The 21,519-nt window shown below is 41.3% G+C and overlaps 4 protein-coding genes across 6 annotated transcripts in view; 2 read left to right on the forward strand and 2 right to left on the reverse strand.

Annotated features, from left to right (window-relative positions):
- Positions 1–345: 345 nt before the first annotated feature.
- On the forward strand, positions 346–2,843 carry LOC111593032 (cactin). Its single transcript, XM_023305598.2, has one exon. It carries the CDS (start codon positions 496–498, stop codon positions 2,779–2,781), a length of 2,286 nt encoding a protein of 761 aa, XP_023161366.2. The 5' UTR covers positions 346–495; the 3' UTR covers positions 2,782–2,843.
- LOC111593033 (migration and invasion enhancer 1) lies at positions 2,749–3,335 on the reverse strand. Its single transcript, XM_023305599.2, has 2 exons — positions 3,236–3,335; positions 2,749–3,160 (listed from the first exon to the last, which is right to left on the reverse strand). The coding sequence occupies exons 1-2, from the start codon at positions 3,259–3,261 to the stop codon at positions 2,899–2,901; spliced, it is 288 nt and encodes a 95-aa protein (XP_023161367.1). The 5' UTR covers positions 3,262–3,335; the 3' UTR covers positions 2,749–2,898.
- A 243-nt stretch (positions 3,336–3,578) lies between these two features.
- Positions 3,579–5,588, reverse strand: LOC111593040 (activating signal cointegrator 1). The gene is made up of 5 exons (XM_023305607.2): positions 5,447–5,588; positions 4,311–5,387; positions 4,127–4,248; positions 3,882–4,076; positions 3,579–3,827 (listed from the first exon to the last, which is right to left on the reverse strand). Exons 1-5 carry the CDS (start codon positions 5,512–5,514, stop codon positions 3,757–3,759), a joined length of 1,533 nt encoding a protein of 510 aa, XP_023161375.2. The 5' UTR covers positions 5,515–5,588; the 3' UTR covers positions 3,579–3,756.
- A 260-nt stretch (positions 5,589–5,848) lies between these two features.
- The window catches only part of LOC111593076 (mannosyl-oligosaccharide alpha-1,2-mannosidase IA), a 63,503-nt gene continuing 47,832 nt past the window's right edge, over positions 5,849–21,519 (forward strand). The window contains exons 1-2 of one of the 3 annotated variants that reach the window (XM_023305658.2): positions 5,849–6,092; positions 6,712–7,623. In XM_023305658.2, the coding sequence (XP_023161426.1) occupies positions 7,057–7,623 (567 nt within the window). In that variant the 5' untranslated portion in view covers positions 5,849–6,092; positions 6,712–7,056. Of the gene's footprint in view, positions 7,624–21,519 lie in introns of all 3 variants that reach the window. The other 2 variants (XM_023305657.2, XM_023305656.2) reach the window with 2 other exon arrangements.

The following is a 21,519-nucleotide window of genomic DNA, read 5'->3' on the forward strand; positions in this document are numbered from 1 at the left end:
GAGAAGTTGGTGCAAGATTTAAATTTTAAAAAGCGTTGCCAGAGGGCTTAGATAAAAAACTAACCGGAATTTATATGTATTTCAAATTATTTTTGTTTAAACATTTAAACACTTAAACATTTCGTTCATTTTTATATTGAATCCATAATTTGCAGTCACGATTAGTTTTTTTTGTAGCTGTTATAACCATTTTGACTGCAATGCACATTTATCACGTGGTTATTTTTATTTAAAGCAAACATAAATGTAAAAAAAATCAGATGGTCATGTCAAAATTTAATAAAATACATTAATTAATTCGAATTATATTGTTTTATAACGATCAAAATATTTTCTATGAATTGTTAGTGTTGGACAACACTCGTGCTTAACAGTGTCATCGCACTATCGATAACAAGCAGCAGCTTTCAACTAACTGAAAAGACAGTCGCAAGTCAAACACATTGCGTTTTCTATTGTTATTTGTGCAAACGTTTAATATTTCGACAGTCAAACATGCCCAAGGAGAAATCCCGACATCGTAGTCGCAGTCGAAGTCGCAGCCGTCACAAGAAAAGCTCCAAATCCCACAGCTCTAAGCACAAACACACAAGCAGAAGCGACAGGCAACGGGACAGGTCCACAAGTCGTTGGGAACGTGGTCGGGAAAGGGAACGGGATCGAGAACGAGAACGGGACTCAGACAGAAATCATCACAAGCGGAGAGAGAAGCGCAGTAGGAGTCGACAAAGGAGCTCAAAAAGGGATAAGGAGCAGTCGTCTCGACACAAAGAGCAGCGAGCACGTTCGTCCTCTGCCTCGAGCTCAACCACGTCCTCGTCATCATCAGGATCGAAACGCCAAGATCAGGCAGGCGGAAGGTCTGGAGGCAAACGCGGTACAGAAATGAATTCGATAAAATTGCTGCAAACGCTGGAGGAGCGTCGTTTGCGCGAGCAGCAGGAACGCCAGCGACAAAAAGAGGAGATCAAGTCGAAGGAGACGCCCGAGGAGAAGCGTGCACGTCGCCTTCGCGAAAAGCAGGCCAAGGAGCAGCGCCGCCGACAGCGCATGGGCTGGGACAATGAATACCAAACGTATTCCAACGAGGACAATCCGTTTGGCGACTCCAATCTGACCTCCACCTTCCACTGGGGCAAGAAACTCGAGGTCGAGGGCCTGTCCAATCTGTCCAGCAAGACGGTTGAAGTGCTGTCGCTGCAAAAGCAGCTAGAGAACCGTCGTGAGTTGGAAAAGGTGAAAAAACTACGCCAGGAACGCGAACTGGAGCGTCAGGCGCGCGACGACGACGCCATGCAGCAGCAGCGCGCCAAGGAAGCGGTTCAATTCCGTGAATGGCAGCGCCAGGAGGACCAGTTTCATCTGGAACAGGCACGTCTACGCAGCGAGATTCGCATACGCGACGGCCGTGCGAAGCCAATCGATCTGCTGGCTCAATATGTGGCCGCCACCAATACGGAGACGGATCTGGAGGACGCACTGGAGATGCAAATGCACGAGCCGTATATGCTGTTGCATGGCCTGACCATAGACGAGCTGGAGGATCTGCTGGTCGACATCAAGGTGTACGAGGAGCTGGAGCAGGGCAAGCACATTGACTTCTGGAACGACATGATCACCATTGTCCAGGATGAGCTGAAGAAACAGCTAAAGATTCAACAGAGCGAATCGAACTCACTCAACCAGCGTCGCGATGGCATACACCAGAGCGTCGTTAAGGATGTGGCGGACATATTTCGGGGCAAGAATGCCAAGCAGCTAGAGGAGATGCGCCAGCGCATCGAAGCCAAGATAAGCGGACGCGCCGACGGCGTTGACATCAGCTACTGGGAGAGCCTGCTGTCGCAGCTGAAGGCACATATGGCGCGTGCCCGCCTACGGGATTGCCACCAGGCGCTGCTGCGCGAGAAGCTGCAGCTGCTGAAGCGCGAGCCCGATCCACCCAATGTGGTTGAGATAAATTCGCCCACATCGTCATCGCTCAAACAAGAATCGGATGAGGAGATGGACACAAATGCTGAGCCGGAGCAGCAGCCGCAGCAAGAGCAGGAGGCGCCAGAGGAGGAAGAGCCGAATGCTGACAGTCCGTTGAGGGAGCTGGAGCACTCATGTCATTTGTACAAACTGGGCAACTATAGTCCCACTTATATACGTGAGGAGGACTTCACCGGGCGCCGCCTGACCCCTGCCGATGAGGATAACATCGATGGCGGCCTCTACGCTGACAGCGATGATGAGCAACGTGTGCAGCGGCAGCGGCTACTGTTCGTGCATCCGGAGCGCGTGGATGTGGCACAGCTGACGCCGCAGGAGATGCGTATGCGCGGCGAGGCGCGCAAGGGCATGCAGGGCGATGAGGCGGAGTTCAGTGTAGAGACCACACTGGACGCAGTGCCTCAGCTGGCCACCGATAAGTATCGGCCACGCAAGCCGCGCTACTTCAATCGCGTGCACACGGGCTTCGAGTGGAACAAATACAATCAGACGCACTACGACATGGACAATCCGCCGCCCAAAATTGTGCAGGGCTACAAGTTTAACATATTCTATCCGGATCTCATGGACAAATCGCAAACGCCGCAATACTTCCTCACGCCATGCGCGGATAATGCGGACTTTGCGGTGCTGCGATTCCATACGGGGCCACCCTACGAGGACATCGCCTTCAAGATCGTCAACCGAGAGTGGGAGTTCAGCTACAAACGCGGATTCCGTTGCCAGTTTCATAACAACATCTTCCAGCTGTGGTTCCACTTCAAGCGCTATCGCTACAGGCGCTAAAGAGACACGCCTTATTTATTGGGCTGCCACTTGCTGTCTTTCCTTTTTTTTTAATATAAAATAAAACATTTTTAGTATTTGAATGTGTTTTGGTTTCTTGTATCTTGAATCTTGAATCTACATGATGCTGCAGTCCTTGATGGGTGCCTGCTGCACTGCTTCCAGCGTTTCGCCGCGTTCTGCTCGCTGCACCTGGGCCAGCACGCTTTGATGTTGGGGAAAGGCCATGCTGGCCAACTTGGAGTGCACCAGATGATCGTCGATGGTCACCTCAAAGGCGCCGCGTCGTCCCTGGTGGCAGGACACCTGCACACCCGGCGCTGCGTCCAGCAGAAACTGCCGCAGCAGCTGACATTGCAGCGAAAAGTTACAGGTTCCACTGTGAATGCATATATATGTATACCATGTGAATATATATGGTTAATCCAAAATAATAATTGTATTTCCAACTAACCAGTATTCTACATCCACCTTGACCATTGCATAAATCACAACAAACCGCAGATTAGGGATATTCCACTTAAAATAATTAAAATATATATACAAAAAATATATGAAAGTTTGGACTTATAACTTTTGCGCACATAACTAAATTACTATGAATAGAAAAGTATAAAAAATTTAGCTCGACATCTGAATTTTTTAAGTTACGTTTTTAAGTCCTGTAACGCAACAAAATCTTTGATTGCTATACAAAAATATACAAAAAACGTTTGTGTAAAAATCAATTTTAATAGTTTTTTAAGTATACAAAATATTGGACTAGTAATGTTATATACAAAAGCTATGTTTAATAGTCATTTCATAAATGTATCTGCCTACTTATTTAACAAAAAGAAACCAAGGGAATGCCTTTTATACAAAGTATCGTTTAAATGTGCATCTATCGATATTTTACTCATACCTAATCAGTTTCACGAGTGAATTTAAATGCCAAAGAAAAATATGAATATGAAATCTAACGATGAGAACATCTCAGCCCTTATTAGCTCGTGCACGCAGCATTGTTTTGCAGGCGGCGTTGTGCGTCTTCAGTGGCAGCTCATCTGCAAAGCAGGAAAAAATTAAACAATGGGCAAGTTATGCCTATTATTACTTACAGATTTTATGCTCGCCCTGAACTGGTAACAAGAGTGGCAACTGTTCCGGCTTAGTGCAAACAAAGACATAAGGACTATCGGATTCACCCTGAGGATAGAGCTCACGATACTCCTCCTGGGGCAAACAGCTATCCACATTTACACAGCCCAACAGGCTGCTTGTGGGGTAGTGGGTTGGAAACTTTATATCCTTATCTAAGAGAACTGTGATTAGTATTGCTTTGCGAGCCTAGCTAAGCACTCACCATTGTAGAGGACACGATAAAATTGCTCCAATTGAGCGATGTCATCGGCATGTGGTTCCTTGGCTGTCGAGGCAATCCATAGGCGACCGCGATGCTCGCTATACCACACGCGACCCTCATGCCTGAAATTATAAAGAATTTTATAGATTATTCAACTACAAATTATATATAAAGCTTCAAATACTTCTTGATGCCCGCCACAAGGAGAGATGCCCATGGCTGGTGCATGGAGAGGCATTGGCGCATGTCCTGCATTTCGAGTAGCTCCTTGTCCTGCACCCGATTATATATACGTTCGAGCCCGTCGCTGGCAATTGGAGCTGGCCAATTCTTCTGCTCCTTGCTGGCCTTGAAGACGGGTGGCTTGGCCACATCGAGATTTGGTGCCAACCCAAGGGAGGAATGACCGGTCAGTGCGTTGCTCTGGCTCGCTGATGCAGACTTGCTGACTGCAGCCAGCTGGCGCAGCATCTGCTGCTCATACTCATTGGTAACTAGCGACTCCTCGGGCAGCTCGCGTCCAGCAAAGTCAACCTTGATTTTGCGCTTGAGGCGGCTGCCGTGCTTCATTTCGTGCATTTCGCTCTTCAGCTGCTCAAACTTCTCGCGCTCGGCATCTGTTAGCCAGACGGAGTTCTCCTGGAAGTAGTCCAACTCATCATCAATGACTGTTGTCCGCTTCTCGCTGTTGCGATCATATTCCAGCAAACGGTCACGCTGTGCCAGCGCCTGTTGTAAGTCCTTATTGGACTTGACTGAGGCAGTTGGCTGCTGCTTCTTCAGCGCCTTGGCCTGGGCCTTTGTGGTCGCTCGAGTTGACGCGGCGGCCTTTGCCATTTGCTGCTCCTCCTCGGCGGTGTAGACTGGCTCATCACAGTAGAGGCACGGTCCGCTGCCCTCCTGTTCGCATACTATGCGACCGCAGCCCAAGCAGTTGTTGATCAGCTTGTGTTCGGTTGCCTGGCAGTCGCAGCTGCGTCGGCCCTTCAGCAAGACACTGTTGCCCATGATTTTACCATCACCGGAATACAGATTGACAAATTTGTTCTGCTTCTTAGCTGCCCCACCACCGGATCTTTGGATAGGGAGGGAATTCATAGGTGGGTGCGCTTTGCTTTTGGCATTGCTACGTGGCTGCTTGCCGCTGAGCAGCATGCGGCGGCAATTGTGCAAAAACAAGCGATGCTCCTCAATGTCCTCGCTCAGCAGGTTGCCAAAGTAGTTGTCAAACTCCTGATCTGTTTTGATGGCCAAAATGGTGCTGGAATTTGATGATAGGAATTAAAATTATATTTCATTTAATAATTCTGCGATACCCACGACATCATTTGATTCGTAACCACACAATCAAGGCATTTCGACAATGTTTCACACAGCCACTTTTCCATTATTGCAACTTTAATTGACGAGACTGACGAAATTCTACCAAACCAAAACACAACAAATGGATAAGTAAATATGTGCAAAATATAACTATCGATAAGCTATCGATAAGCTTTCGCGGCTTTACATTTCAAAATGCCAAATAATAATTGAACATGTGTCCGAATAAAAGACACTGAATGTTAGGGTTTTTTTTTTTAATTTTAAGTGTATTTAAAATATACTTATGTATATGTATATTACAGTAAAATTACAAGCTGTATAGCTTAACGATTATAACAAACGTGACAGGAAACAGTGTTGGACATGGTCTTTATAGCCAGATGACTTTCAAAAGATATGGCAACGCTATGACAACAAAAATATGCGAAATGCAAGTATAAAACAAAATACAATAAATATTCGTGAAAGGAATGGAAACATTTTAAACACTCTACTGCTCCCACTCGTGTTATGCTTCTGCTTCCACTGTGATCTAATGTATAATAAATTAAATAGTGTGCAAATTTACGTTAAATAGTAACTTAAGACAAAGACGCATTGTGTTTATTTAATTGGTTTGTCTCTCTCACAATATCCATGTGTATGTGTGTGTTTCGTGCTTGTATGTATGTTGAATATTTGTTGTAAACAACAAAACATAGCGCCAGGCTATAATGAAAATCTGAGGCTGCTTTTTTGTGTCGTTTGTACAAATAGAAAGCGCTGCCGACACAGCACCATTAACTGCGGCGACAAATCAAAGCAGACAACGGCAACTGCGGCGTTAGCAGAGGAGGGTACGCATCAGTCTTTGTTCAGACAGTTTAAGCAGCAGCAGCGGCAGCAGCCACCCCAATTGTCATTCGCATTGAGACAGCTGTAATATTTGTCACACGCCCCGTTACTGGGGAAAACTCTTGGCTGCTTTGGCGCTCTTAGTACGGTTAATTTGTGCTAACGGTATTCTGTAATAACAAGCGCCGCTAACATTGCTGTTGCTGATTGCAAATTGCGTGCGTCGCTGTTACAGCCAACCACACTCGGGCTACCTCTCGCGTTCTCTCACACTCGCTCCCTTTCTTTTGCTCATATAGCCCCATCATACGCCACGCCGCGGCTGCCGTTGTCGTACTTTGTAAGCGACAGCGTTGCGTTTTTAGTTTCCCCAACGCTCACGCTGTTCGATGTATTTTTTAGTAATTTCAAATTGTATTTAAAAGTTTTTCGCCTGCGCTTACGTGTCATATGCTTTGCCAAAAATAGCTAAGTAATAAAAAAAGAGAATAAAATAAAGGAGAGCTAGTACAAAAATGCAGCTACTTTACTAACTCAACAAAAAAAAAAATAAAAAGAGACTGCGTGCGCCTGCGTCATTGTGGTTGTGTTCTGTGCTTACGTACGTGTGTGTGTGTGTGTGTGTTAGTTTTTTTTTTATGTGCATGAATGTGTCGTGAAGCCGGCACAACGTCAGTGCGGTCAAACAGCTGAGACGCAGCTACGAACACACAAGCAACTGCAATACAATAACAATAGCTGCAGCTAGAACAACACACTAAAGTGCGAAAATGTATCGAATCGGTCCAATTGGACGAAAATCAAACTTCCATTCGCGCGAAAAATGTCTGATTGGCCTCGTGCTGGCGACTTTGTGCTTCCTTTGCTTCGGCGGCATTTTCCTGCTGCCAGACAACTTTGGCAGCGAGCGCGTCTTGCTCGTCTACAAACACTTCCAGAAGGCCGGTCCGGAGATTTTCATACCGGCCCCACCGCTGGCGGCGCATGCGCCACGCGACGAGGATCCCCATTTTATGGGCGATCGACAAAGACTGCAGCAAAAGATCATCGCCGAACTGGGCGATATACTTGACGAACCGCAGGCGGCGGGCGATGCGATTGCCCAGGCGCCAGCGCCACTGCCGGCTGCCCAACAGGAGCAGCCCATCGAACAGGATGCGGTGCCAGAAGCGGCTGCCCATCATCGTGTATCTCTGCCAGCAGCGGACGATACAACCAGCAACAACAATCCACTTGTGGCCGAACAACAGCTGAAGCTGCCCATGGGCATAGGCAAGGATCTAACGGGAGATCATGATGACGCTAGCATTAAAGAGAAACGTCTCAAAGTTAAAGAGGTAAGTGAATGACATAATATCGCAACACGAATACGTCTCCCCTCGCACGACCACTCAGCGGCACTGATAAGCGCGTTTCGCTCTTTTCGTCTTATGTAAGATTTGCTAGTTGGTCTCTCTCTCTCGCTCATTATAAAATAGTTTTTTGTTTTTGCACATGTCGTTCAGCGACATCAGCGGCCTCGTGTGTCTCATGCTTGTGCACTTCCGTCGTTAGCGGAGCTAATGTTGACGGATGCTGTGACGCCGATAGCTCGTTGATGTGAATACATTCATCACGGACTTTGTCGCTAACTGCTGCTGGCTGCAGCCACTACTCAAAGAGGGGCGTGCACTGGCTGGCATAGCGGTAAATACGACGAATTGTGCCGACAGCTCACTTCGGATTTTCGCCAAGCGCGAGGAAGCGAGAGAGAGAGAGCTGGATGCAGAGTAGAAAAGCTTCTATTCCCAGTCGATCACACATGCATCCTTACCGAATGTCGTATGTGTGTACGTATGTACGTATGTACGTATGTGTTAGTATGCAATGTATTATTTGATCTAAGGTTTTGCAAATTCGAAAAAACTAAAGCGTGACTTGCGTGTGTAGTGCGAAAAAGGAGCTAAATATAGATTTTACTTTGCCTTGTAGCCTGTACCCATTGAAAATGGGAATTCGGAGTATATTGACTTGGCGACAATGTATGTACCAGGTTGACGAAGGCGTGGCTGCCGAACTAAAGCATATGTATGTCCGTCCGTTGAGTTTCTTTTTCGATAACTAATTTAATTTTCTAATGAGCTACAAAAATCATTCATTTTTCTTGGGTTCTTGAGCTCAACTTGAAGACGACATAGATGATATATACATGGATTTTTAATATTACGTATCCTAGATGCCTGCACTACGCTCTTGCCTCAACAATTGGTAAATGTTCATATCTGAATATCACTGTTATGCTGTCCGACAGCTGACAGTTTATCTAAAAAAAAAATCTTATACATTAAAACATGTTATTTTTTATGTATCGATATCTGGGCTAACACATATCTTATAGTTAGATGTCAGATTCTTCGAAATTTGTTATGCCATCGAAATTCAGCTATATGAGTGCTGGTGACACTCGACGATAGCAGATGTCAAATGCCTACTAAAAAACTGATATGATATGATGTATATGGAGTGAGATGTCTTTTGAGTTCATGCGAAATTGTAGGGAATAATTAAAGAAGAATATAATTGAAATTTTTTGTTGCTGATAAAAGTTGAATACGAGTTGGCAGTAAGTAGTGTGGCTCGATAGCTTCTGAGGCATGGGCGTGGTCCATTTCGAAACTTAAGACTTTTTCTTCCTCTTGGCTTTTTGTTATTTTGATGTGCTTTCACTTTGTTACTCAAATTTTTCTTCTTCTCTTACCACTTGACTCTTTCATTTCAACTTTTTTGCTTGTTATGTTATTCCACTGACCCAGTATTCTAGGCGCTAAACTTTATTAAGTAAGACAACGTACAGAAAACGGCTTGATCATTATGAACTGATTCAGCAACAACAACGACGACAATGCCATACGCGAAGATCGCGAACACAGCAAGAGTAACGCGTTGACGTAGGCAAAGCTCTAAAGGGTATACGAAGAGTTGCCTAGATGATTGACAGCGCAGAGCTCCCATTTGACATATAGATATTCTTGAACAGATCTTTACACATGATATAGATGTCATATAATGACTTCGTTTTTTAAGATTAAGACCGCTTTTTGAGAAAAACTAAATGTATTCAAGAATTGTATTAATAAATTTAAATAAAAGTTTCGAACTCTGAAGAAAGGCAAAAAATGTTATTCAGAAAACTGAACAAGAAGTTGTTCAAATTACAAAGTAGAAAACGAAATCAGCATGGCATCTTCTTACGGGGTATTCCATAGTCGGTATCTCTTGACTATTATTGTTGTAGCCATTCTTTGTTTTGCTCTTTCGTTCGCATACTATATTTTCCAGCACATTAATAGACACAGGTAAAAAATGTATTAAAGGCACTTTTGTCTGTGGTTTTTTGATACCCCTCGAAAATTGAAATTGAAGCTAGGTTGGTCTTGGCAAAATGTGCGCGTGGCAGACGGCGACCTGAGTCGATCCAGTCACGCACATCTGTTCGTCTGAAAAAAATGTATATCAAATATTTGAAACTTCAGCTTTGACTAATGCCCACCTCTGGGTGCGAATGCCACGGTGCTTGTTTAAGCAGGTTTAACTAGAAAAAAATTGAATCAACCATTATTTTGTCAGATTAAACATTCGAACATTCCAAGTGCTCAGTCAGTGTGTGTGTGTTTCTTTGTTCATATGATATCCACATGGTATACAAAACGCCTCAAATGGCAGCACTTCGCAGGCTGCAGGGTATTTCCTAGCCGGGCAATGCACACTTGAGTACTCTGTCTTGTTTATTTAATAAATCTGTCCATCGACAGCGTCTCGAATTGTGTATGCCCGTCTATCAAAACATTTCCGCAACAAGATTCTGTTTTAAGGTTTCGCTTTCTAGTAGACGTGGTGAAGCCACGCCAGTGGCTGACCTTGCCTCAGGCTATCTATTCTATTCCTCTCGCTCGCTCGCTCTTTTAGTTTTGTGAATTCCGATAAGAGAATCTGGTAAGTGTATTTATTGTTACACAGTTTAATAACTTGTCTTAATCATGTATTTGATTATACTTTTCCGAGAAGCTCTTAATGTCGCTCGCATTTCCGTTTCGTGTCTGCTCTCCAGATATTTTAGTCAAATATCTAATCTAAAAATAAGATAAGGCTATATTGTTTTCAGTTTCTAATGCAGCACAATGGACAACTATAGTCAAACGTTTGATTACCAAGTGCTTGGAGCTTATTTCAATCGCTGTTTGCTGCCAATTTTAGGATTTGCATTTCGTTTGCAGTAAAATTGAAATTGCTACAATTTTCTAAAGCTAGTTCTAATGGTTTTTTAATGGTTTCGCTTCGAGAATCTTTACACATTAAGGCTCTGTCTATGTCTCTCGCTCTCCCATCAGAACTTTTCAATATAGCTGATAAAACTATACTATCGATCTCACGTGTTTGAGTCTTGGAGTCAAACAAGTTTCCCTCGACCGTTGATCACGATCTGCCAATTGATTTTTAGCAGCTGAAAATTAATTTTATTTTTATATTACAGTAGCTAAACAATTGTAGAAATTAATACTATATATCTTAACATTTGAATTATAATAAATATTCATTCTTTTATTTGAGACTAGGCAAGAATCTAGTAGATGTTTCAATAGTTGTTATAAAAACTCATGTTCTTCTGTCAGCTTTATGCACAATATTGTAAACTAGAAAGTTTTTAGCTTCAAACAGATGTCTATACTCTTTGTAACCAGCGTACGTCTGTAGTCCACATAAAGTATATTTAAACATAGGTCACATAGGTCACATTCAGCTGCATGGCTTTACCTCCATATGAGTAAAACGATCGAGTAAACTGCAAACACATAAATTCAATGAAATTCAGATTGAGATTTTTAAATTGAATGCTTAAAACTACAACTTTGCATACTGTTCAGGGTAGCTGCTAGTCGAGCATGCCCGAGTATAGAGTTGTTAGTTGTTATTCTTCTGTCTCTCGCCTTCCGCGTCGCTCTCTTCCTCCCCCTCTCTCCCTGAGTAAGCCAGCTGCTAATTGTAGTCCTACCCAAAAGATCACTGAACCAAGCGGTTTTTACTAAAGTAAACAAACTATTATGAAATGAACTGTAGTATAACTATCATCCATGTACTATATCATCGCATCACAAGCTTAACGAGCCTTTACAGGCCTACTTGGGCATAAAATGTTCGTGACTGCCCATTAAAAAGCGATTCAAATTTTTGTAGTACAATTAAAATGAAATTATTTAAGCGTAAATATAGCTATATATATATATATTATATATATATTAATATCTATAGATCTCTATTGTGTCCTAAGGCAAAGCAATGAGACTTATTGCTTATTGATGGGCTTTAGAGTTTGGATTATTACTAAAATATGAGCTCCAATGGTATTCTTTGAGCTTTTTAATCAATAGCTCTAAATATGTTATAATAATGTTATCAATAGACAGAAGAAGGCGTAGTCTCATTGGATCAGGTTGGATCAGTAAGCCTCTCTAGTCGTATGTATAAATGGAGCGATCAGAGAATGATTTAAGATTCCGTTAATCTAGTTCTTTTCCAAAATAGAAAGCTGTGAACTAGATTATCAGATCAAACAATTAGCAACATTTATATGAGCACATTTAGAACGATAAAAAGCGAGCGGCATGGCATGAAGTTCAGGGCATATTCTAGTCGGACACTCCCGACTAGAGCACTCTTAGTTGTTATAACAATTTTCATAACTGCGAACTTACGAACCTCGGCGCATGGCCTAATTTTGTGGGCAAGTCGCTGTTAATTTAGTCATTGCGTACAGTTACACACCCACACCCACACACACACACACACACACATCTGCTCATCCACTCATCAACTGCTAAGAATCGTTGTCTGTTTTGGCCTGTTGGTGACATTTAATTGGCCAAGTGCGAGCGGGCTTGGCTTTCACAAATGGTGCGCAACAACAATTTGAACAATTTCGTGCCATGCATGCAGATAAATACAACAAGAATAGGAGAAGAGTAAATAAATAAAACCTAAAACAACAACAACGACAACGACTGTCCGCCGTAGCTTAACGATTTGTGTCAATAAACACAGCGGCATCATCGAAACACTCGACACAAACAATTGCATTGTCAGTTCATAGTATATTTTCGGCCGAGCCGAAAAAATCTAAATTGTTGCCGGGAATCGGCTAATTGGGGCGCGTCACAGTTTTCAGATGGCCAACAAATTGGTACTAGAAATGCATTAAAATCATGTTAATTACACAGATCGGAATAGCGACAAGGAATGCTCTAAATACCTAAATGGGAAGTTGCCAAGTGACAAGAACTAACACAATTTGAATGCGAAACACTTTTCAATTAATTCAGTTAAGAATTATAACAATAAATATGTATATAAGGCCGTGTTCATAAAAATAGTAGCGCGACTGAAAACTGTCAGACTAGAACTAGGTTAAAAACTCAATTTGAGTGTGAAACACTTTTCCATCAGCTGAGTTCGAGAAGTTGAATGAAAAGGTCTTAATAAAACAATAATAATAAAACACACACAGCCTTGTTCATATAAATAGTAGCGCGACTGATAACTGTCAAGTGCACAAAAGTTGTGCATAGAACTGAATAAAAATCACAATTGAAACGCGAAACCGTATTCAATAAATGCAGTTAAGAACATTTTGTGAATGAAAAGTTAGTAGTATAACTGTATATATATATATTATAACAACACATATACAGCTGTGTTCACAAAAATAGTAGTGCGACTGATAACTACCAAGTGGAAAACAGTTGTGCACAGAACTAGCTTATAAAATCAATTTGAATAAGAAGCGCTTTTCAATTAATTCATTTAAGAAAGTTTCTTTTTTTTTTTGAATGAAAAGATACTAATATAACCAATAATAATAAAACAAATGCGTACAGTGCGCCTGATAACAGCCAAGCGTATAAAAGTTTTCACAATTGGAATGGCAAGCGCTATTAATTCAGTTAAAAAAGTTGAATAAAAAGTCAGTAGTATAACAATTTATATGATAATAAAACAAGCAGTTAGGTTCAGGTAAATAGTAGTGACACTGTCCAGTAAATGTTGAACAACAAATTTTTTGAAAATCAATTTTAAGACTAATTTCGTTTTTTTATACCCTGAAACCTATTGAAAATGGTAAATCAGGTTCAGAGACGTTGCAGAAGTTTGTTGTTTATTTTATTAATTTACATATTTTTTGTTGCAAGCTTGGGAATATGTGAACCTTAGCGCTTGAGAAGCAAAAATGAACAATATTTAGTGGTTTATAAAAATAGTAGTGGCTAAAAGCTAGATATCTTAGAGTTCATTAGTTAATGTAAATAAAATAAATTTTTTTCAGAGCAAATATTGTTGCTAAAATAATATTTACTATGGAAACAAATGTGTCCATTGATCGCTTTTAATAATGGGCTTTTTAAACGCGAGCGTTGCTAATTTGTTAACTGTGAAGATTAAGATTAAATCGCACTAATTTATATGCATAATCCTAAGCTGCTTCTGACCCATGCCCACGCCATTTGCCGCATGGCATATGACCTTTTGCTTGTGCTAACATCGCAGACATGCTAACGTCGTGGCACAGCTAAAAACTCATTGCCGTGCCTGAACGTCAACCACTGTTGAGTTCGACGTTGAGGCAACTGAATAATAAGCTTCTGCTGTTGCTCGGCTTCTGTTTTTGCTATGCTGGAACATGGAACATAAGTTGTTCCATTTGCCAAATTGTTCCGTTGCAACGTTCGCAACGTTGCGTTGTCGAGCTTTAGTCAAAAAAGCTTACTGTGTGCGGTCGTAGCTTTGGCAAGCACACAAATTTTTTGGCGCCAAAACTCTTACCGCTGCCAACTTAATTTCATGGTTTGGGAAAAAGCTCAGCGTTAACTTTGAGAAGTATATTAGCTATGCTATGAGAGTAGTATATTGAGTATATAAATATATATACGTAGATTATAGTTAATAGGTAAGTAATGAATATTATAATCAAATTGCAATTTGTGCAACGCTGGCTAATTTGCCTTTGTACGTGAAATTAAATTGATCAATTCATTATTTTAGTTTTGCTCAGTGCATTTAATAATTTTGATGTAGAGTATACAAGATGCAGTCTGAATGCTTTGCTCTTTTCCCATTCGACATCGAACAACTCGTTACGACTCGCCTCTCGACTCAATTCGTTTATCACGAACGGCGTTCGGCTCGACATCGAGCGCTGTTCGGCTGTCGCTGTTGGGCGTCCAGCGTTGGCCCCAATGGCGCCGTTTGGCCGTATGGCCGTCTGGCCGGTCCGTCTGTTTGCTTCGCTGGCTTCTTGTGTTGATATTTTGCTCTGGCGCGTTTAATGTCTCGTCTGCACTGAAAGCGTCAACTCCACGCAATATTCGTACGCGCGCGACTCGATGTCAATCGGGCTCTTCTATATACCGCCATCAACTTGTCGTCGCCGTCGTCGTCGTCGTTGTTGCGTTTGTATTGTGCTCAAGGCTACCTGCAGCAGCAGCAGCAGCAGCAGCAGCAGCAGCAACGGCAACAGCAACAGTAGCAGCAGCTTCCTGCTCGACACCTGAACCTGAATGAATGTTTGTGGCTAAAACAAAACAACAACGAAATAGACAGCATTAGAGCAAACCAGGAAATCCCTGGACGGACATTACGCTGCTGTTACCGCGTTCGTTTACATTAAGTCAACTGCCAGCCTTTGGCCGTCATCTTAATGCTGCCACTCGACGCGCCGACGGCCGACGGCCGGCCAAAAGCGCGTAAATAAACAATAACAATGCGCTAAGCTGCATTGTGCTACGCTCCGACTCGGCGGGAGGCAAAACGTGGTCTTCATTGTTTAACTGGTATTAATTGTGTGGCTGGCCATGTCGTTTGCCATGGCTGCAGCTGCGGTCGGAAGCGGATATGCAATGTGTAAATGACGCCATTTTGGGCAGTCTCTGCATCCGTTTTCAAGTCGCTTTTTTTACTTATTTTTGTTCTTGTTTCAAATAGTGAATGCTAAAAGCAAACCAAGAATCAACTAAATATGTCCAGGCGATAATCCACGAAAGTTTCCATAGAATCAACAATAGGCTCGAGTATCTTTCCATTTGCAAGCGAATTTATATTTAAATGAAACTGACCATATCACATCTATAACCATAATCAAAAAAGTGCACAAAATTCAAGTTCACTCTGATATTTTCAAAAAGATCATCGGCGAGCCGAGAAGGCAAAGCTTGGCAAGTGTAGTTATCAATAGGAGTAGTGAATGGGTAGTTCTATTGTTAGAAAAGTAAGCAATTTAAAAGATTTGAAGTGGGTTTTGTGTAATGTGTCAGAATGAGATCTGCTCTTTTGGCACTGATCACTAAGAAAAAAAAAAACAATTTAAATTAATTACATTTATTTAGTCTTTGGCAAAGTAAATTGTAATTTCTGTTGTTTATTTTAATATCATTTTTATTGATATCCTGCTATCCAGTCAAGTCCTTGACCTGCCTGCAGCACAAAATTCATAAAAAAACTGCACACATTTTTCAATATTCAACTAAGCCAACGTATCGATTGCAATTAATAAATACTCTATTTTCAATTTTCCGCCGCTTTGTGGTTTATACGTATTTGCCATAAATGTAAAACGTGTCGTGCCCCACAAAAAACAGCATCAAAAAGTCATTATTGCACTCAAAGTCGAATGCCTAACTCAAAGTCATAAATAAAAATAAATAAAATAGAAATGAAGGAAAAAAGCGAAAATATTATACGCATAAGTAAATAAATCGAATCGTGGCCTGATGACGAAATCATGGCAACATTTGAAAAATAACAAAAATAGAAGAAAAAATATATAAAAACAAAAATCCAACTTGCCTCTGCACTGCCACGCCCTCAGGGGACACAAAGCGAGCTATCAACAAAATTCAAATTCGCGCACAGCATGCTAGAAAAATGTTTCACACAAATTTTGTTTCAAACATAAATGTGTGTGTGTGTGTGTGTATGATTTTATATTAATAAATACATATGTATAAGTGTACATATGTATGTGCTTAAAGAGAAAGCTCTGCTACCTGCTAGGACATAATGCTTCCTCCTTCTATATCCTTTTTAATGCAGTAGTTACCAAATATTCATATTGAAATCCCCATTTTTTCATATTCTTTATTAATTACTGCGATTGGAGCTTGATGTAGCTCAAATATATATTGCTTTATTAATTAGTTTTTTAAGCCCAACGGTAATACAAATTTGCTGGCCTTTGACTTTCGATTCGCATCGGTTGACTGTTTCCAAGGTTGCCTTGGGAGTTCTCTGTTGGAACAAGATTCGGAATTGCAGGCTTCAAACGACTGAGTTATTGCTTTAAGAGAAGAATAATAAACAGACAGTTTCTTACTCTATCTCACTTTTTTGTATTTATCTCCATTCGTATTCTCTAACAGACACATATTCTCTTAGTCTGTCCCATGCTCCTTTTCACTGTCGCCTTCTCTCGCGCTCTCTTTTTCGCCTTCTCTTTATCTGAATCCCGTGTAGCGGGGGGAAGTGAGTAGCCAGGAGGGGAACGATAAAAGAAGAAGCGAGGAGAGAGAGAGCGGGAGAAGAGAGAGACGAGAGAGAAGAGAAGAGAGAGAGCGAGAGAGAGAGACGAGAGAGAGAGAGAGAGAGAGAGAAGCGAAGAGAGAGAGAGAGAGAGAGAGAGAGAGAGAGAGAGAGAGAGAGGAGAGAGAGCAGAGAGAGAGAGAGGAGAGAGAAGTAGAGAGAGAGAGAGAGAGAGAGAGAGCAGAGAGAGAGCAGAGAGAGAGAGAGAGAGAGAGAAGAGCGAATAGGAGAGAGGAGAGAGAGAGCGAGAGAGCAGAGAGAGAGACGAGAGAGAGAGCAGAGAGAGAGAGCGATCGTCGCTCTCTCTCTCTTCTCTCTCCTCTCTCTCTCTCTCTCCTTCTCTCTCTCTCTCTCTCTCCTCTCTCTCTCTCTCTCCTCTCATCTCTCTCTCTCTCTCTCTCTCTCTCCTCTCTCTCTCCTCTTTCTCTCTCTCCCTCCCTCTTTCTATCCCTTGGTCTTTATTATTCCTCTTTTTCTCTCTCTTTCTTTTCTCCCTGTATCTTCTTCTCTTTCTTGCCTTTTCTTTTATTCTGTTTATCTCTTCAGATGCTCATATTTTTCTTTTTCTATCTCTGTCCTTATATATTTCTTTTCTCTCCCCCTCTTTTTTCTCTGTCTCCGTCCCTCGTCGCTTCCACTCTTAAGCACTTCCCCATTTTGCTCCCACTTTGAATGCGTTTTACCCTCTTGTCAGTACAGCTTTAGTACACCTATCGTTAACCATATTTTAAGGGGCATACAAAATAATAAAAATAAAAAAAACATGTGAAAATCTGCGCCATAGACAACTCTTGCGTATGCACTTTACTAGATACAAATACAGCTCCTCTCACACCCACACACACACGCACACACGCATTCACAGACTAAGCACACATGCAGAGTAAAAGCTGTAAAAAAGTAACGTATAATGCGTTATATTTCACTTGAGCAACATAATAAATACATAATAATAAGTACAGATGGCCCGTGCCGCTTGCTATTGCTGTTGCAGCTAAAGTTGATGCTGAATTTGAAGCTAAAACCAAAGCTCAACGCAGAGCCAAAGTTGAAAAGCTGAAACAAACAGCCTTACGGCCTCAACACACACTCACACATCCTGTTGTGCCTAGGCAAAAAAAATAAATAAAAAAAAAACAAGAATCGTATCATGTCTGCCAATTCCACTCAGCGCCCTCGCCGTGGTTACGCCCACAACAGGCAGCGAGTGTAATTTTATATGCCCACCTCGCGCTTAGAGGCGCGTGTGTGTTTACAGCCAACTCAAGTGCACTTAAGCGCTGAAAGTAAGCCAGGCTAAGCCGATGGCTCTGATGCTGCTGCTGCTGCTGCTGTTGTTGTTATATTTTTCACTTTTTTTATAGTGGTACTGGGCCAGGACCTGTCCACTTGATGGGTGGCATGCAACAAATGCATGGCGCGTCTGCTTAGTATCTCTACGTGCGCTATCAGCAGCTGCAGCGCCAACAGCAGCAGCAAGAACATTCCAAAACGAGGGCCGTTTTATTCAGTTGCAATCAGTCACGATCAAAGCGCAAATATTTTATTAAATCAGCTCAATTAAAAACTTACTGAAGTTGAGCCAAAGGAATTTCTGTTCGCTTTTTGCTGCAGCTTTGTGAACGTATCTTTAGCCGTTAGCTTATTGCCAGAACTCTAACCAGTTATGCGCTTTATCGTCGCAGTTAAGCTGCCTTTGAGCTTCACTGATTGTTTTGTTTTGTATATTTTTAGAATGGTCTTGTGTACAGCTACCTGCACCTGTACCAGCACCAGCACCAGCACCTGCGCCTGCAGCTGCAGCCAAACCAGCAGCATACGGAAACGAAATACATGGCTTTCCATAAGATTACGCTTACTTTTGAACAAGGCGAAATAAATTTGGTGTGTCAAACGGTCTACCCGAATGTAATCCTTGCAGCACCAGCTCTCACACTCCCTCCCCCTCCCCCTCCCCCTCTCGCCCTGCGTATACAAATGGCTTTCGTTTTACTTACTTGTAAATTTATACATTTTTATTTTAAATTGCTTTTGCTGGAATTTTGAAGACAACCCATTTATATACATACGTGTATAGACGCACACATATGTCGACTGCTGACTGTCGTTGACCTGGTTGCAGAACGAAAAAAAATGGAAGAGAAAAGAAACGCAAACAAGGGTATAAAAACACGGCATAAAAATCATTCATCAGCTCTGATGGAGCCAGCGGCTTTGCCTGCTGCTGCTGCTGCTGTTGCTGCTTCCGGCCACTTGTTTCTGTACTTGGGAACACTGTTTGACACGTCTGATTTGATGTCAAGACAAATTTACATTTATTGTAGTTTGTCGTCGTTGTTTTCGAGTCTTTGGTTCGGTTCGGTTTGGTGTGGTTCTTGCACGGGATGTTTGCTTAACACGCCTTTTACATCTTATTGACTTTGGCACTGTTGGCTATTAGCCCAGCGCAGCTTTTGCTGCTCTATCTATGCCAGTTGCTGTGATAGCGACTGGCAACTGTACTGTCACTTCGGTCGGCTACGCTTGTTTATTAATAATTCATAGCGCTCTCAGCGCCTTTTTGTCAACGTGTCATAATTCTTCTGGCTCCGCTTCAAAGTATGCAATAAAAAATGCTTCCAGCAAGCAAAAAGTGCAATTTGTATAAAAACAAGAAGGCGCAACGGGCTGGGTTTTTGTAAAATTTCAATTGCTGTCATATAATCAAGTAGCTCCAATGTGGCTTTATGTGCAATGGGCTTGTCAGGGTGTGCCAAGAGAAGGTCTGATAGATATTGTCGAAGTATATATATATATGTTGGGGTTGGCCGTGTTCCTGATGCATGCCCAGTAGGCGCTTCAGACTCCACTTTAATACTCTATTATTTAATCAAGTTTAGAATACACGTAAGGATTCTCTCGTTGTCGAACCTCGTTCTTTGTCATTCTATTCAAACTAATATTGCACTATTATTTAATACAAATCAAATAACCAAATGAAAAGGTTATTTTTTTTATTAGTAGCCAATACTATTTTTTTGAACGACTGCATTTTCAGAATTTTTTTTTCACCCAGAAGGAACCAAAAAAAAAAAATCTTAAATTAATCAAAAAAATTTTAATTTTAATATTCGATTCAAATTATTGTCAAAATATTGTATTTATCATAAAATTGCGTTGTGCACTGCGTCGCACTATTATTTTTGTGAACACAGCTGCATTTCTATATATAAATTCTCACTATAACATTTATTCTTTATATATATAATAACTTGATTTTGCTTTGCTTTAATTTTTGATACAAACAATTTCTTTGTTAAGCTATTAACTTTTGTTTTTTATTTCTTTTTTGATATACTGAATTCAGCGTTTCGCAAAACCACAAACGACATAAGATAAAATCAGCATGAGAAATTTATTTTTATTATATTTTGTAATTTATTTATGCTTTATTCTTTATGTAATGAACACAGTAGAAATGATTTTTTCTGCAAGCTCCATTATTTGTCTGTTTTAATAAGTATTTTAATATTTAATAAAATATATCATGAAAATTGTCAGGTTTACTGACAACAAGTATTTGCGCATTATTTGTTGATTTATTTTTTATAAAATATACATAAAAATGTGTTAAATTCGCTCATTTTTAATAAGTTTTGCATTACATACTGTATATTTATAAGTCGATTACTTTTTGTGATTTTTTATACGCTGAACCCACTGAGAGCGGGAATTGAGGATATATTGATTTAGTGAAAGGGTGGCGAACCCCAAAAGGCTCATATATTCTTGGCCTGCGTGGCTTTAGCCATGTCTGCTTGTCAGTTCGTACAGTTCGGCACTGTGCAGTGTTTAGAATATGTCCTAGTCGAGCACTCCCTACGAAAGCCTTCTCACTTGCTTTTTTTTTCATTGGAAACTGCTGTTATCCTTTGCTGTTTGTCACGCAGTTTATTTATTTATTTTTAGCCGCGACAGCAACTGCAGCGAACAACAAATCGTGGAAAATATTTGCTGCTGACTTTTTGGCCGCTTCTGCTTGCTTTCGTTGCTTTCGTTTTATTGGCAATACGTATTTCGTTGCAATTTAATTGCCCAGCTTTATTTTATTACATTCTGCGGTAGCTGCTGTTGCACGCAGCTGTCCTTTGTCGTCAATCCGAACGGCACTGGCAACTGATGCCTGTCTGCTGCCAATTCGAAATCTGAAAATCCCTTTACCAAAAGTTCTTCGATAGATATAGATGTAGACAGCTATATGTATATATGCATAGGTAATATGTCAAATGTAGTGAAAGGTACAAATTGAATATGGAATTAACTGATATTTGGCACAACTCAAAGAAGTCAGAAGCAAGCGAATAAAGAAATATTTAACATTTATTTATTACACGCAAATAACTAAGCAATAGAAATTATTATTTTATACATGAATTGCAAATCAAATAAAATCTTTTGCTTAACTTAACGCTTTATTCCACAAATGCTAGCTCGGGAGACTCAATTGTAAATGCTTTTCCTTTATATAGTTTTTATTGGGTATATTCAATAGCCTAGTTATCTGTGACTGTCCATATGCTTATCGCATAACCGTGCACCTGTCCACGCTGCATTTCTTTAAATCAATATCAATCCATTCTCACCCATGGCAA

The sequence above is a fragment of the Drosophila hydei genome, unplaced genomic scaffold (assembly GCF_003285905.1).
Source record: "Drosophila hydei strain 15085-1641.00,03,60 unplaced genomic scaffold, DhydRS2 tig00000426-arrow-arrow-pilon, whole genome shotgun sequence".
Classification (NCBI taxonomy): domain Eukaryota; kingdom Metazoa; phylum Arthropoda; class Insecta; order Diptera; family Drosophilidae; genus Drosophila; species Drosophila hydei.

What these genes read in the sequence shown, in the direction of transcription:
- LOC111593032 (XM_023305598.2), top strand. Translation starts at nt 496, where the DNA reads ATGCCCAAGGAGAAATCCCGACATCGTAGTCGCAGTCGAAGTCGCAGC.
- LOC111593033 (XM_023305599.2), bottom strand. Translation starts at nt 3,261, where the DNA reads ATGGTCAAGGTGGATGTAGAATACTG. An exon ending in AAGGTGGATGTAGAATACTG is followed by an intron (nt 3,161 to 3,235) that starts GTTAGTTGGAAA and finishes ATGCATTCACAG; the next exon opens with TGGAACCTGTAACTTTTCGC.
- LOC111593040 (XM_023305607.2), bottom strand. Translation starts at nt 5,514, where the DNA reads ATGGAAAAGTGGCTGTGTGAAACATTGTCGAAATGCCTTGATTGTGTG. An exon ending in CTTGTGGCGGGCATCAAGAA is followed by an intron (nt 4,249 to 4,310) that starts GTATTTGAAGCT and finishes TTATAATTTCAG; the next exon opens with GCATGAGGGTCGCGTGTGGT. An exon ending in TCAGGGCGAGCATAAAATCT is followed by an intron (nt 3,828 to 3,881) that starts GTAAGTAATAAT and finishes CCTGCTTTGCAG; the next exon opens with ATGAGCTGCCACTGAAGACG.